Consider the following 15,800-nt stretch of genomic DNA (forward strand, 5'->3'; position numbering starts at 1 on the left):
TGAAAAGAATCTGAGGTAAATGTAAAATTCTGAAATCTTGTGGAAGTATAAATATAACCACTGTGGAGAAAAATTTAATGAACTTTACTAAAAGTAGAAATATATATTCACTAGGTTCAGAAATTCTGTTTTTACTTATATGTAAAAATAATGTGATAATTATTTACAAAGATATGCTTGTTTGACAAAACAAAGAGGAATGTACCTCAAAAATGTTGCATGAAAAAAAAAGTATTAAAACATAAAATAATACTGAAGCATAATTAAAGGATACATATACAGCTATATGTAATAGAGAAACTGGCCTTATATTCTGGTTCTGGAATCTATGATATCCGTGACCTTGTGCAGTAGACTTGAATTCATTGTGGCTTGGTTTCCTCATCTATAAAAATCTCTTGTTTGGATGATTAAATGAGTTAATGAGTTAATATGTGAAAAGCACTTGAATAGACTGCTTTACAGTAAATTCTCAACAAATTAAAAAGTCTATACTTTTTAATCCTCTTCCTTCTGTTTCTCTTTCTCCCTATTCTTTTTCTTATTAAAATATGGACTAAACAATATACACCAATTTATGGTAGTGCTGGTCACTGAGGGTGGAGGTGAGAGAGACCAGGAATAAAATATAAATTTACTTCAGCTTTGCCAATAATATTTTATTTCATTTAATGAAAGATAAAAAAGAATAAAAGAAACTGTTAATATGTACCTCGTCTAGGTAGTAAGCACAAGGATGTTTATATAGTATTCTCTGAACTGTTTCTAAGAAAAAAAACAGGAGGAAGCAAGATGGCGGCGATATAGGCAGACGCGTCCCAGGTCTTGTCCCGGAGCAAACGGAGTAAGCAGCTGAAACTAATAACACCCACCCCGAATTGGCAAATTTACTCAGCTGGTGAGACGGCTTGCAGCCTGGAAGGGCAGACCTCCCCTGGAAAGGTTAAAAACCAGGGATCTGGGCAGGAAAGTTTGCCAGACCTGAGCCCAGAGGGTCGGAGGGAGACCGCATGGCAGACAGCCGCGTCTCTTGGGACAGACACAGACCCTGACCAGGGTAAGGAGTTCCGCGGGTTTGCTGGCGCCAGGAGATTTGAGATTTGGATTTTGTGATTGCGGAGAACTGAGACTAAAGGGGGCATCCTGAGGAACTGATCAGACCGTGCAGTGCCCATAAGAGAGGAGCGTTTCCCAGACCATGCAGTGCTGGTAAGAGGAGCGTTTCCCAGACCGCAGATCCAAGCAACAGCAGCCCCCTGATCACCGCAGCCTCCTGATCACCACAGCCTCCTGATCACCACACCCTCTGTCTGTGGAACAGCAACTGTACGTGAAGCCTCCCCCCACCAGCCAGAAGAGCCAACACAGCTGTGAACAACACCCACCAGAGGAGCTGCTGCCAACTGGAAAGCAGCTGCTACCGCAACCGTCTGAGCAGCAACCACAACCCAAGGAGCCCCTGCCACCCAGGGAGCAGCCACTGAACACCTCAACATCTACATATGTCAGCGAGATCAAACATGGGTAGGCAAAGAAACCCCCAAAGGAAAGAAAAGGAGGACTCGCCAGAAAAGCAGCTAAGTGAGACAGAGATATGCAACATGACGGAAAAAGAATTCAGAATAAGGTTCCTAGAGTACATGCACCACATGTTCAAGAAGCAAGAAGAAACAGATGAAAAACTCAACTACTTATGCAAGAAGCTAGAAGAAACAGATGAAAAAATCAACAACTTAAGTAAGTCCCAAGAAGAAATGAAGAGTGACATAGCTTCAATAAAAAACTCCATTGAAAGTATCAACAGTAGACTGGGAGAAGCGGAGGACCGAATTAGTGAATTAGAAGACAAGGAAGCAAAACACACTCAAACTGTACGGCAAATGGAGAAAAAAATTAAAAGACAGGAGGAGAGCCTAAGGGAGCTTTGGGACAACATGAAACGAAACAACATACGAATAATAGGGGTGCCAGAACAACAGAAAGATGAACATGGATTAGAAAACCTATTCGAAGAAATAATATCAGAAAACTTCCCTGAGGTGGGGAAGAAAAAAGTCACACAAGCCCAGAGAGTCCCAAACAAGGTGAACCCGAAAAGACCCACACCAAGACACATCATAATTACCATGGCAAATGTTCAGGATAAAGAGAGAATCTTACAGGCTGCAAGAGAGAGACGGAAAGTAACATACAAGGGATCTCCCATTAGATTATCAAATGATTTCTCAACAGAAACACATCAGGCCAGAAAAGAATGGACGGAAATCTACAAAGTGATGCAAAGCAAAGGACTGAATCCAAGAATACTCTATCCAGCAAGGCTATCATTCAAAATTGAAGGGGAAATAAGAAGCTTCACAGACAAAAAAGGGCTAAGGGAGTTTATCACCACCAAGCCAGCCATGCAAGAAATGCTAAAGGGACTGGTGTAAAAAGAAGAAATATCAAGCTCAGAAAGAAAACAGCCACACACACACACACAAAAAGAAATGGCTACAAACAAATACCTTTCAATAATAACTTTAAATGTAAATGGACTAAATGCTCCAACCAAAAGACATCGAGTGGCTGAATGGATAAAAAAACATGACCCATACATCTGCTGTCTACAAGAGACCCACCTCATTAGAAGGGACTCACACAGACTGAAAGTGAAGGGATGGAAAAATATCTTTCACGCAAATGGAAAGGAAAAGAAAGCTGGGGTAGCAATACTTATATCTGACAAAGTACATCTCAAAGTGAAGGCCATAACCAGAGATAAGGAAGGCCACTTCATAATACTAAAGGGATCAATACAACAAGAAGATATAACCCTGGTAAACATATATGCACCCAATGCAGGAGCACCCACATACATAAGAAAACTTCTGGAAGATATCAGGGGAGAGATCGACAACAATACAATCATAGTAGGGGACTTTAATACACCACTGACATCACTGGATAAATCCGCTAGACAAAAACTCAGCAAAGAAACAGCAATCCTAAATGACTCACTAGATCAGATGGACTTAATTGACATCTTCAGAACACTTCACCCCACAGCTGCGGAATATACATTCCTCTCAGGTGCTCATGGGACATATTCAAAAATAGACCACATATTGGGTCACAAGCAAAGTCTCCACAAATTCAAGAAGATTGAAATCATAAAAAGCTTCTTCACAGACCACGATGGCATAATGTTAGAAATAAACTACAATAAAAACAACCCAAAATACTCAAACACTTGGAAGCTGAATAGCATGTTATTAAATATTGATTGGGTTACCGATGACATCAAAGAAGAAATTAAAAACATCCTGGACACTAATGACAATGAAAACACAACAATCCAAAACCTCTGGGACACAATGAAAGCAGTCCTGAGAGGGAAGTTTATAGCTCTACAGGCCTATCTCAAAAAACAAGAAAAAATGGTAGTTAATCATCTAACTCTACAACTCAAAGAATTAGAAAGAGAGCAACAAGAAAACCCCAGAGTGAGCAGAAGGAAGGAGATAATAAAGATTAGAGCAGAAATCAATGAAATAGAGACCAAAAAAACAATACAGAAAATCAATGAAACCAAGAGCTGGTTCTTTGAAAGGATAAACAAGATTGACAAACCCCTAGCCAGGCTCACCAAGAAGCAAAGAGAGAGGTCCCAAATAAACCAAATCAGAAATGATAGAGGCGAAATAACAACAGACCCCACAGAAATACAAATGATTGTTAAACAATACTACGAGCAACTCTACTCCAACAAACTGGACAACCTGGAGGAAATGGACAAATTCCTAGAAAAATACAACATTCCAAAACTCAATCAGGAAGAATCTAAAAACCTCAATAGGCCAATAACTATGGAAGAAATTGAAGCAGTCATCAGAAAGCTTCCAGCAAACAAAAGCCCAGGGCCAGACGGCTTCACAGGGGAGTTCTACCAAACATTCAAGGAAGAACTAAAACCTACCCTCCTCAGACTACTACAAAAAATTCAAGAGGAAGGAACGCTTCCAAGCTCATTCTATGAAGCCAGCATCACCCTAATACCAAAACCAGGTAAAGACATCACAATGAAAGAGAATTACAGGCCAATATCCCTCATGAACATAGATGCCAAAATCCTCAACAAAATCTTAGCAAATCGGATCCAGCAGTACATCAGAAGGATCATACACCATGACCAAGTAGGATTCATCCCAGAGATGCAAGGATGGTACAACATCCGTAAATCAATAAATGTGATACATCACATAAACAAATTGAAAGAAAAAAACCACATGGTCATATCAATTGATGCAGAAAAAGCATTCGACAAAATCCAACACCCATTTTTGATAAAAACTCTCAGAAAGGTGGGAATAGAAGGATCATACCTCAACATAATAAAAGCCATATATGACAGGCCCACTGCCAACATCATACTCAATGGACAAAAACTAACACCATTTCCCCTAAGAACAGGAACAAGACAGGGATGCCCACTCTCACCACTCCTGTTCAACATAGTACTGGAAGTATTAGCCATTGCAATTAGGCAAGAAGAAGGAATAAAAGGCATCCAAATTGGAAAAGAGGAAGTAAAACTGTCCTTATTTGCAGATGACATGATATTATACATACAAAACCCTAGAGACTCCATCAAAAAGCTACTAGACTTAATACATGAATTTGGCAATGTAGCAGGATACAAAATTAACCCCAAGAAATCTGAGGCATTTCTATACACCAACAGTGAACTTTCAGAAAGGGAGATCAGAAAAACAATCCCATTTACCATCGCACCAAAAAAATTAAGATACCTAGGAATAAACTTAACTAAAGAGGTTAAAGACCTCTACTCAGAAAACTACAGGACGTTGAAAAAAGAGATAGAGGAAGACATAAACAGATGGAAGAACATACCATGTTCTTGGATTGGTAGAATCAACATCATTAAAATGTCCATACTACCCAAAGCAATCTATACATTCAACGCACTTCCCATTAAAATACCAATGGCCTTCTTCAAAGATCTAGAACGAACTCTCCAAAAATTCATCTGGAATAAAAAAAGACCCCGAATAGCTGCAGCGATCCTGAGAAAGAACAAAGTAGGTGGGATCTCAATGCCAGATATCAAGCTGTATTACAAAGCCACTGTTCTCAAAACTGCCTGGTACTGGCACAAGAACAGACATATAGATCAGTGGAATAGAATAGAGAGTCCAGAAATTAGCCCGAACCAATATGCTCAATTAATTTTTGACAAAGGAGGCATGAACATACAATGGAGCCAAGATAGTCTCTTCAATAAATGGTGTTGGGAAAATTGGACAGACATATGCAAGAAAATGAAACTAGACCACCAACTTACACCATACACAAGAATAAACTCAAAATGGATAAAGGACTTAAATGTACGACAGGAAACCATAAAAATTCTAGAAGAATACAAAGGCAACAAAATCTCAGACATATGCCAAAACAATTTCTTCACTGATACAGCTCCTAGGGCAGTTGAAACTAAAGAGAAACTGAACAAATGGGAATACATCAAAATAAAAAGCTTCTGCACAGCAAAAGAAACCATCAACAAAACAACAAGAAAACCCACCTCGTGGGAAAACATATTTGCCAACGTCATATCTGATAAGGGCTTAATCTCCAAAATTTATAGGGAACTCATACAACTTAACAAAAAGAAGATAAACAATCCAATCAAAAAATGGGCAAAGGATCTAAATAGACACCTTTCAAAAGAGGACATTCAGAAAGCCAAGAGACATATGAAAACATGCTCAAAGTCACTAATCATCCGAGAGATGCAAATCAAAACAACAATGAGGTACCATCTCACACCTGTCAGAATGGCCATCATCAACAAATCAACAAACGACAAGTGCTGGAGAGGATGTGGAGAAAAAGGAACACTTGTGCACTGCTGGTGGGAATGCAGACTGGTGCAGCCACTATGGAAGGCAGTATGGAGGTTCCTCAAAAAATTGGAAATGGAACTCCCATTTGACCCTGTGATCCCACTACTAGGAATATATCCCAAGAAACCAGAAACACCTATCAGAAAGGATATATGCACCCAGATGTTCATAGCAGCACAATTCACCATAGCTAAGATCTGGAAACAGCGTAAGTGCCCATCAGTAGATGAATGGATTAGAAAACTGTGGTACATCTACACGATGGAATACTATGCTGCTGTTAAAAAGAAGGAACTCCTACCATTTGCAACATCATGGATGGAACTGGAGAGCATTATGCTAAGTGAAACAAGCCAGTCAATGAAGGAAAAATACCACATGATCTCACTCATTCATGGATAACAAAGACCATTACAAACTTTTGAACAATAATAGATACAGAGGCAGAGCTGCCTCAAACTGATTGTCAAACTGCAGTGGGAAGGCCAGAGAGAGTTGGGGGGCAGGAGGGAGGGGAGTAAGAGATCAACCGAAGGACTTGTATGCATGCATATAAGCATAACTAATGGACATAAGACACTGGGGGGTAAGGGAGGGTAGTGGTTTGTCAAGGGCGGGGGGGGGGGGAAAAAGGATACTTATGTAATACCCTTTGTAATACTTTAAGAGGAAAATAAAAAATAAAAAAAAAGACCATCCTGCAAAAAAAAAAAAAAAAAAAAAAAAGAAAGAAAAAAAAAAAAAAAAAAAAAGAAAAAAAACACACCTCAAAATATAATGATGCATCTGAAAATTTTAAATATTTGTTTTATCCTAAGCAATGTTCTACCATAGTGGATAGTTTACAAATGTTTTATAGTTTCAAATTTATTTATAATAAAAATATTTTAATAGTTTTAAAATAAACTTACACAACTTATCAGAGTTTAGAAACAAAATAGTCATAATATTTATCATCCAAGTTAGCAGAGTGAATTGTGAGTCTACAAATAGAGTATTATATAGGCACTAGAGGCCCGGTACATGAAAATTTGTGCACTCTGCAGGGTCGATCAGCCCAACCTGTGCCCTCTTGTAGTCCAGGACCCCTCAGGGGATGTCCACCTGCTGGTTTAGGCCCGCTTCTCGGGCTTAAGCTGGCAGTCGAACATCCCTCTGGAAGCCTGGGAGCCCTCGGGGGATGTCTGACTAATGGCTAAGGCCTGCTCTTAGGAGGGAGCGAGCCTAGGCTGTTAGTTGGACATCCTTAGTGCTTCCCCGGAGGCGGGAGAAGCTTCCACCACCATCGCTGTGCTGTCCAGCAATGAGTCTGCTTCTGGCTGAGTGGCAGTCCCCCTGAGGAAGCACACTGACCACCAGGGTGCAGCTCCTGTATTGAGCGTCTGCTCCCTGGTGGTCAGTGCACGTCATAGCGACCGGTCGTTTCCCAATGTTCCACCTTTAGGGTCAATTTTCATATTACCCTTTTATTATAAAGGATTATATATGTTCCATTTTAGCAAGTACAGGAGTATATAGCCACTTTTGGAATGGAAAGGGCCTGAAGTTAGGATTTTTAGGGGGAAAAAAACTAACAGTGTGACATTTGTTTCCTATTGTCCTTTGAAGAATTAACATAGCATAGCGAGAGGTACCTGCTCCATTGGCAGAAAAGAAAGAACCAATCCAGCTGGGGCTGGCAGTCCCTCCCAGGATATTGGCACTCTGCTTAGTTAGCTTTCTCTATGGTGGGAGGCTCTTTAGTTCTGGAATTTCAGACACAACTCTGGTTTTAATGAATTTGTCATCTGTAAATACAATTTTATTTGTCAGACTTGTTCCAAATTTCACTTTCAAATTTGTTTCTGTCTACACTGTGTCCATTATAAAGTTTTCAGTAATAAAATGGTTTGTTACATGGCTTGTTACAGTTATATAGTTAGCAGACTGATTCCTCGGGTCTTAGAAAACAAATTTTAAGCGATTATTCTTTTGAAAAATTAAATAACATACTTTAGTTGTTGAAAAACTATAGTCCCCCTTCTCTCCTTCTAGGTTATCTTACTTTACATAGTAGGATGACCCAGAGTCATTCTGAGTCACTCCATTGTTTGGCAGAATGGAAAAGGAGTGTGTGCTATGAATGTTACCAGTGTTAATCACATGAGGGTAGTGGTCAAGTTTATTTTCATTAAGCATTTCTTACAACCTTTATCAGTAAACTCTGAGCAACTGTAATTATATAGTGCATTTATTCCTTCAACCAGAAAGAAGAGCTGTAGTTTGCTAAATAGAAAAAGAAATTAATAACAACAGTCAATACTCTTAAACTGCATCTAAATGAGGTAAAAAGGAGTATATATGTTCTGGAAAGACAAGGTAAAAAAAAAAATGCGCATGTCTAACAAGGGCTTCCAAATAAACCAAGCCAGGGTTTAGAAAGGAAACTAAGAGTAGAGCCTACATCATATTTTATAATTTAAAGCTTTCAAGGAAAAAAAGAAATGTTATTTATTTTTGTTTATTTTTTCCATCACCATTTATCCCCTCTATGCCATCTTCCATCTCCCCCACCCACCCCCTGTTGTCCATGTCCATGAGTTCTCTCTTTTTTCTTTTCTCTTTTTTCTCAATCCCCCAAGCCCCCAACACCTCTCCCAACACCCTCCCCCGCCCCCCACACACACGCACCACCACCACCAGAGCTGTCTGCCTACTCACTATTTATTAGTCTGTTTCTATTTTACTTGAATGTATTTTTAAAAATAAAACTAGACCTGGCTGGCCTGGCTCAGTTGGTTGGAGCATTGTTTTGTGCACCAAAGGGTCACAGATTCTACTCCCAGTCAAGGCACATACAGTGGGGCTTTGACTTACGAGTGTCCCGACTAACGAGTTTTTCGAGATACGAGCCATCTCTCGGCTGATTTTTTGCTTTGAGTTGCGAGCTAAAATTCGGGTTACGAGCCAGCTTCAGATACCCCACCGCTAGTTGGCGCAGTGAATGTCACAGTGAACGCCACAACATCAGCCCAGCATCACGTGTCTCACTCGTTCACTTTAAGATTTGACAAACGAGTAATTTGAGTTATGAGCTCCGTCACAGAATGAATTAAACTCGTAAGTCAAGGCCCCACTGTACCTAGGTTGTGGGTTCCATCCCCAGTCAGGGCACATGTGGGTGGCAACCACTCCATGTTTCACTTTCACATCTATGTTTCTCTCTCTCTCTCTCTCTCTCTCTCTCTCTCTCTCTCTTCCTCCTTCCTCTTTCTCTAATATCAATAAAAACATGTCTGTGGGTGAGGAAGAAAAATAAAAAAAATAAAAATAACTAAACAAAACTAAAAGCAGCAATGTAGCCATGGGAAGGGCACAGAATAAGCAGGGCCTTTACAATGATGTTATGCAATGAAAAATACTAGAGAGAAAATAAATGAGGCTTAAAAATAATAGTGGCTCTCAAATGTCTAAGAACTCCTAATTATATAATTCTCTTTTCTACTTTTAAAATACATATAAGATGAGATCTTGACAAAAATAACCATTTAGAATAAAGATATATAAAAAATAGGAAGATTTTTAAATGAAAATGCACATGAATCTTGGACATTATCCAAATAAGATAAAAGCTTAGCAGAAAAAGGATCAATCATTTTTTAAAAATTGAATGTCTTGTGGTATTTTGGAGTTATGAGTTAAGAATTGAAGTAAGAAGAATTACACTAGTAGGAAAAAAATGAAAACCTCAAGAAGATAGTGAAATGAATATATTGTGATGGGAAAAACCCTTCCAAATTCTGAAGACTGATAGAAGCATGATTATTTAGCACCCAGATGCTTAAGAAAAACCAACAACACAAAATCCAAACTTATTAAATATTGCATAATTAGCAGATTAAATTAAAACAATATTTGAATTTTTAAAATTTTTGGATAGAGAAGCCATGATATTTATTTTATTTTAATTCTAATGATGATTACAATATAGGCAATAAACTTAGGTGAAGGCTGTAAATTTAAAATTAAAGTGAGTAATGAGAAAGGAGTCTAATTATGTTTTAGGGGCTCAAATTAATTAGAACTGATTAATTTGCATGACTAAAAAGTCTTAGTTGTTGAAGTGGTAAGTAAGAGTCGATTCACAGTTCTTGAATACATATTTGATAATGCAAAATTAAGGGGGTAAGACTCTTTTGCCCTAGTTAATACAGCTGGAGATACTTTATGATGACATTATTTTTCTTTTGCATTTAAGATGAATCATATTTTGATTTGAGAGATGGAGAACTATTTGCTTCAGGGACTTTGGAGAAAATGAAATCCTTGAAAGGGGGATGACTACAAGAATTGCCAGGTGGAGGTGAGGTTAGGAGCATGAGTACAACATAAAGGTGCTACCTGATACTGAGAATGGAAAATGAAGAATGAGTGAATAAACAGACATTCACCTACTGTAGCTAATGGAAATTCATATGGAAATCAATTTGCATTATTTGGTGAGACTTCAACTTTGTACACAATTCATTTCAGCCCAAATAAATTTTACTGTGGACTTGACATTATGCTAGGCACTGGGTTTGCCTTAAAGAGTTTGAACTCTAAACTAAGGGCCACAGACTAAGTGACCACAGCGCACAAGAGTAAGTTTAAAAAAGAGCCAGATGTCAAAGAATGGGAAAAAGAGAGGCTTATAGTAAATGTCAACAGTAGAGATACCTTCTGAAGGGAACACCTGCTACTCAGAAGAAACCATTGTTACCAAGAGGCAATGCTGGCTCAGAAGTTCTAAATTCCTCTTCTCTTCTCCCCTCCCCTCCCCTCCCCTCCCCTCTCCTCCCCTCCCCTCCCCTCCCCTCTTCCTGTTCATTCCCACCCCTCTCTCCTCCCGCTTTCCTACATTTTTTCTCTTCTTTTTTTTCATTTTTAATAGAAGTCCAAAAGCTTTATTTTATGAAAAGTCTCCAAATTTTCAATGCTGCCAAAACACTGAAAGGGCATACAAAATGTAAGTTCGAGTAGCTATAATCATGGACTGTCATTTTCAAATCCTGGTCTAAATACTTAAATTTAAATTATGAAGCTAGTTCTGGATTGAGGATAATCCCAAACACTTCTATGAGTTACTTGTACCATTAAGACAACAAATCTTACTAGTAATTAAATGAAATTAAGGTATTTCATAGGAGTCAACTTCTCTTTATTCTCTGATGACAGATTTAGGGAATGGTGCTCATGGCGGGTGCACCTGTTAATAACGTTTCACCAGAGTATTAACAAAAGAGCATGATCTTTTGTTACAAACTTTATTCAGTTTATTGTATGGCTCTAAATTGGGAATTGTCCCAGATACATGATTAAGAGAATAAGAAAGTTATTCAGAATATCTTCAAAGATTTTCCTGACAGTAAGATCAATTGTACCAAGATTGTCTTTTGCAAAGGACATCGTGGAAACCCTACTGACAGAAGTATATGGAGTTAGACAGCAGAGAATCAAAGACATTAAACTGTAAAGAACAATCCTGCTGGTCCCCAGGTTATGGCCCAGATAATGCAATACATGGTTTTCATCTTTAATCTAGGCTTTTCCAAGACAAGGTGAAATTCATTATTAAAATCTTCGCAGTAGCTCAGTCTGATTTAAACTACAGGGTTAACCTACCTGGTTACTCTAAGTGTGAACATGTAATTCTTTCCATTGTTACGAATACCCTTTGAAATCTTTACCTTGAGATTCATCTCATATTATCAAAATAATCATATTCTCAGTCATTAAATATCAGCTCCATGCCTAGAATTATAGAGTTTTAGAATTTAACTGAACAAGCTTGCTCTTCACAGGCCCAGTTGTCATCTCTATGGGTCCCATAGTCTAGCATGGAACATGAAACATCTAGGGACTTCGTAACTCTTCATCAAATTGAATTAATTAAAACTTAGCTTATGAAGCAGTCCAATACTACTAGAAGTCACATTGAATCTAAGGGTAGATCAAAGATGAACAGGACACAAAGATACTATTTTTTGTTGTTGTTTAGATAAATTATGTTTACAACAATTAATAATGATAAACATTTAATTTATCTTCTGAAGTCAAAACTTATAACTGCTATGTTACATTGTTTATAATAAGAAAATAAAATTACATTTCTTTTTATAGTTTTTGGGGAAAGGGATGTATCCGCAGTGATGAATTTGTTTACTTTGAATGGCTATTCCAATGTAAATTCAACTTCTTAAGGAGGCAGAAAGGTAGAGTAAAAAGTATTTTTAAAAACCAAGTTGAAAAATGTGGATTCTGACCCTTGTTTCATCATGCTTTATTGATGCAGCCTGACTGTCAGTTACCTTTCTGAAAATTAATTTCTCAGCAGCCTAGCAAAATATTTACCATTTCAGTGTTTGAAATGGTTGGAATGTGAATCAAATGAAAAATTCATCCAAAAGTAGCTTTACTATGCAAAGAGAAAGCTATACTTTTCTTCCATAGCCTTATCATTAATATATTTGTATAATTTTTAAGGATTTTTGCTGACTTTAATAATCTCAGAGCACAGATGTGCAGCAGTCACCACGGACCATGTCATGCTATGTACCAATATCCTCAAAATCCCTATGGCTTGAACAAAGAAGGTTTATTTTCTGTCCATACCATTGCAAGTCACTGGGCTGTATGTTGAATCCTACTCCCCCTAGGACCAAGGCCAACGAAGCAAGCCACTACCTGGCATGGTGCCAGCATGCCTGGCATACTGGCAATTCATTGCTCACAGCTCACAAGGCCTGAATTGGTTTGCTAGGATTGCCTAAACAACAGGCATGTATTTTCTTTCAGTTCTTAAGGGTGGAAGTCCAAGATCAAGTTGTCAGCAGGCTTGGCTTCTTATGAGGCCTCTCTCCTTGGCTTATAGCTGGTCTTCTCCCTGTATCTTCATTTGGTCTTCCCTCTGTATGTGTCTGTGTCCTAATCCCCTCTTCTTTTAAGGACACTGATCATATTGGATTAGGGTCCACTGAATAATCTCATTTTAACTTAATTATCTTGGTAAGAACCTATCTCTAAATACAGTCACATTCTGAAGCATCGGTCATTGAAATACTACCAATAAGTTTTTTTAATTTTAATTTTATTGATTTTTTACAGAGAGGAAGGGAGAAGGATAGAGAGTTAGAAACATCACCAATGAGAGAGAAACATCAATCAGCTGCCTCCTGCACACCCCCCACTTGGGGAAGTGTCCGCAACCAAGGTACATGCCCTTGACTGGAATCGAACCTGGGACCCTGCATTCCCCAGGCGGACGCTCTATCCACTGAGCCAAACAGGTCAGGGCACCAATAAGTTTTGAGGACACACAACTCAGCCCACAGCAGGGTCCCATCAAATGACAGGAGCCAGGAAGGAGGTGAACAGCGTCAGTGACTATAACAACAACCTTTTCATTGCTGTAGTAATACTTTAATATATGTAGCTGGTATTTAAAAATACAATGTTTTTAATACATTATTAATATTTAGGCATTTTTTTCTGAAAAAAATGTGTATAATTTCACATGTAATATGTAAATATAGTTTTATATACAATATGCTCCGTCACCTACTTTAATTATAATATATTACACAAGGCTTTAAATAGAAGTATGCAGTAGTTTCCCCCCCTTTGGAATTAAAGTACTAAAAATTATATATTTTTTTCTCCAATGGTCTGTTTCTGTCTTCCTGTTACAGCTGAACTTCTGCCCATCTCTTGTCAAGCATAGAATTTAAATTCTCCATGCATATAATTTCAGTAAATCGTATGCCATTGGTAATAATGACATCTATTTATTTCAGAGAGCGCCCAAAACACAGAAACAATCAGTAAAGCAGTCTTTCAGGGCTCATATGTTATCTGGCTCATTAGAACGTGCGCTTGCTCAGTTTCGGGATGAAATTAAACTTCCTCAAAGGGATTAGTTCCAGAAAGAATGGCAGGGACTAGTTCTGGACTCTCAAAATTCTATCTCAAATGTTAATATAATGTTGCATAGAACAGAGGATGTGAAAGCACATTTTCTTTCTTACATGGAGTACTTTGTTGATAATTTGTATCATCACTTAAGGAAGTTAGGAGCTTCAGGGAATTTCTTTAAATAAATATATATCAATGCAAAAGGATCATTACCTGACTGTGGCTCATTTACATTAATATCATCTTGGTTCCAACCGTCAGAGGATGGAAATGGATATTGATCAGTTGTTTTAGCCGTGGAATAAGAACTGCAGTTTAATGGTCATGCAATAACATTATAATGGGGAAGGCTGTGAACAAGACATGCTCATTATTTCACACACAGGGCAAAGAGCATTTGCTTTCTTATGGTACTAATTCCCCTATGATTTCATTATTCTACTCTCTCCCATACAAATGAGCTTCAGTGTGCAGATAACCTAGTTTAAAAATAGCAAAGCTTGGTCAATTAAAACAGCCTTGTGGTCAAGAACTCTGGTTACTTTATTTGAAATATTAGTCCTTTAATTTCATTCTTTATTGATATGGATTTTCCAAGTTGCAAACAGAGATAGCCCCAGAAAGAAAAATTTCCTTATTTCTACAAAATCGAATGCAATTCCTATCTCAAGATTACATTCTGCATGCTGGCAGAAAACAATAATCTAGTGACTGTCAAATATTATCGGTCACGTCTGGGTCTCGTAAATCATGTCACGTTTAAACTGAGTCAAATCCGGAATCCCCAGAATCCCCAGGGAAGTTTCACCCGCTTCATGTCACTCAACAGGAGCCTCAAGAGGCTTCCAGCTTTCATAGGCCTTTTCCCCTCCTTAAGCCTCACACCGGCTTCTCTCTTACTCAGATGGTAGACGTCAGAGTCCACTAGCTCTGACACTCACTGCCTCCTGGAGTTCCAGCAGTTCTACCACTCACAGCAGATTTCTACGTGGCTTGATATGTCCTTGGTCCTAACACAGGAAGCAAAGCAAAGGCCCTCTGTTCTCTCAGAAGCATCCGTAGACTCAAAAGGATTCCAGGTTAGACCTTGATATGCAGTGAGGGGTCAGGGTGCATGGCCCCCAACGACTTCGTGTTTCTTGTGACTGACTTTACAAAGCCTCCCGCCTCTCCTCAAAGAATCATATTTCATCTGGGGTGAGGTTGCTAGACAAGTTGAGGAAAACCAGTATATCTTTCATTTTTATGTCTTTTCACATAAATTGAGGCTATGGACTTTAAGTGTAGTAATGTAATGTCATTGTTTTCCAGTTATGCTGCATCACGCCTTCCTCGGGATGGTGGTTGTCTCAGAAGGAATGGAAGATAGGAGCAATGTCTCTGCAACAAAGAGATGATCTGGCGTGAGAAGCAGAAGAAAAAGAAAAGAAAGATAATGGGCTTTAGAGCCAAATGTTTGTATCTGGGTTTGACACCTCTACAATGCTTTGTGAGGGCGGGAGGAGGCTGGGAGAAGGCAGTGGGGGAGAGACTGGACATATGTGATACTTTCAACAATAAAGAATTAAAAAGATAAATACATAAAATAAAATTCTCACATTTTCCTACATTTGAAGCTACTGAAAGAATATGCAATCCTATATAATAAAAAAGGAATATGCTAATTAGCTGTTATGCCCTGAGGTGTAATGACCAAGTGCATCACGACCAGATCACGGATCAGCAGGAGGGTGGGCCAGCAAGGTACAAGCGGGCTGCAGGGAGCTACAGGAGGGGGCAGGGCAGCAAGCTATGGGGGGTGGGGTTGGAGGTCAGGGAGAGCTACAGGAGGGCAGCAGCAACCTATTATGCTCAAAGTCGTCACAAGATAGCCACCACAAGATGGACACATGCACAGCAGAGGCGGGTCCTGGCAGCTGCTCCACACAATGAGGCCTGGGGGTCCCGTGTCTCTGTGTGGCA

The 15,800-nt window shown here is 38.8% G+C and overlaps 1 protein-coding gene across 1 annotated transcript in view; it reads left to right on the forward strand.

Moving 5' to 3' along the window:
• KCTD8 (potassium channel tetramerization domain containing 8) overlaps nucleotides 1–15,241 on the forward strand; it is a 298,752-nt gene extending 283,511 nt beyond the window's left edge. The window contains exon 2 of the mRNA XM_070397325.1: nucleotides 15,150–15,241. Coding sequence (XP_070253426.1) covers nucleotides 15,150–15,235 — 86 coding nt within the window. The 3' untranslated portion in view covers nucleotides 15,236–15,241. The remainder of the gene's footprint in view (nucleotides 1–15,149) is intronic.
• The last annotated feature ends 559 nt before the right edge of the window (nucleotides 15,242–15,800 follow it).

This window comes from Myotis yumanensis, unplaced genomic scaffold (genome assembly GCF_028538775.1).
Source record: "Myotis yumanensis isolate MYYU_CA2020_CCGP unplaced genomic scaffold, mMyoYum1.0.hap1 SCAF_1, whole genome shotgun sequence".
NCBI lineage: Eukaryota > Metazoa > Chordata > Mammalia > Chiroptera > Vespertilionidae > Myotis > Myotis yumanensis.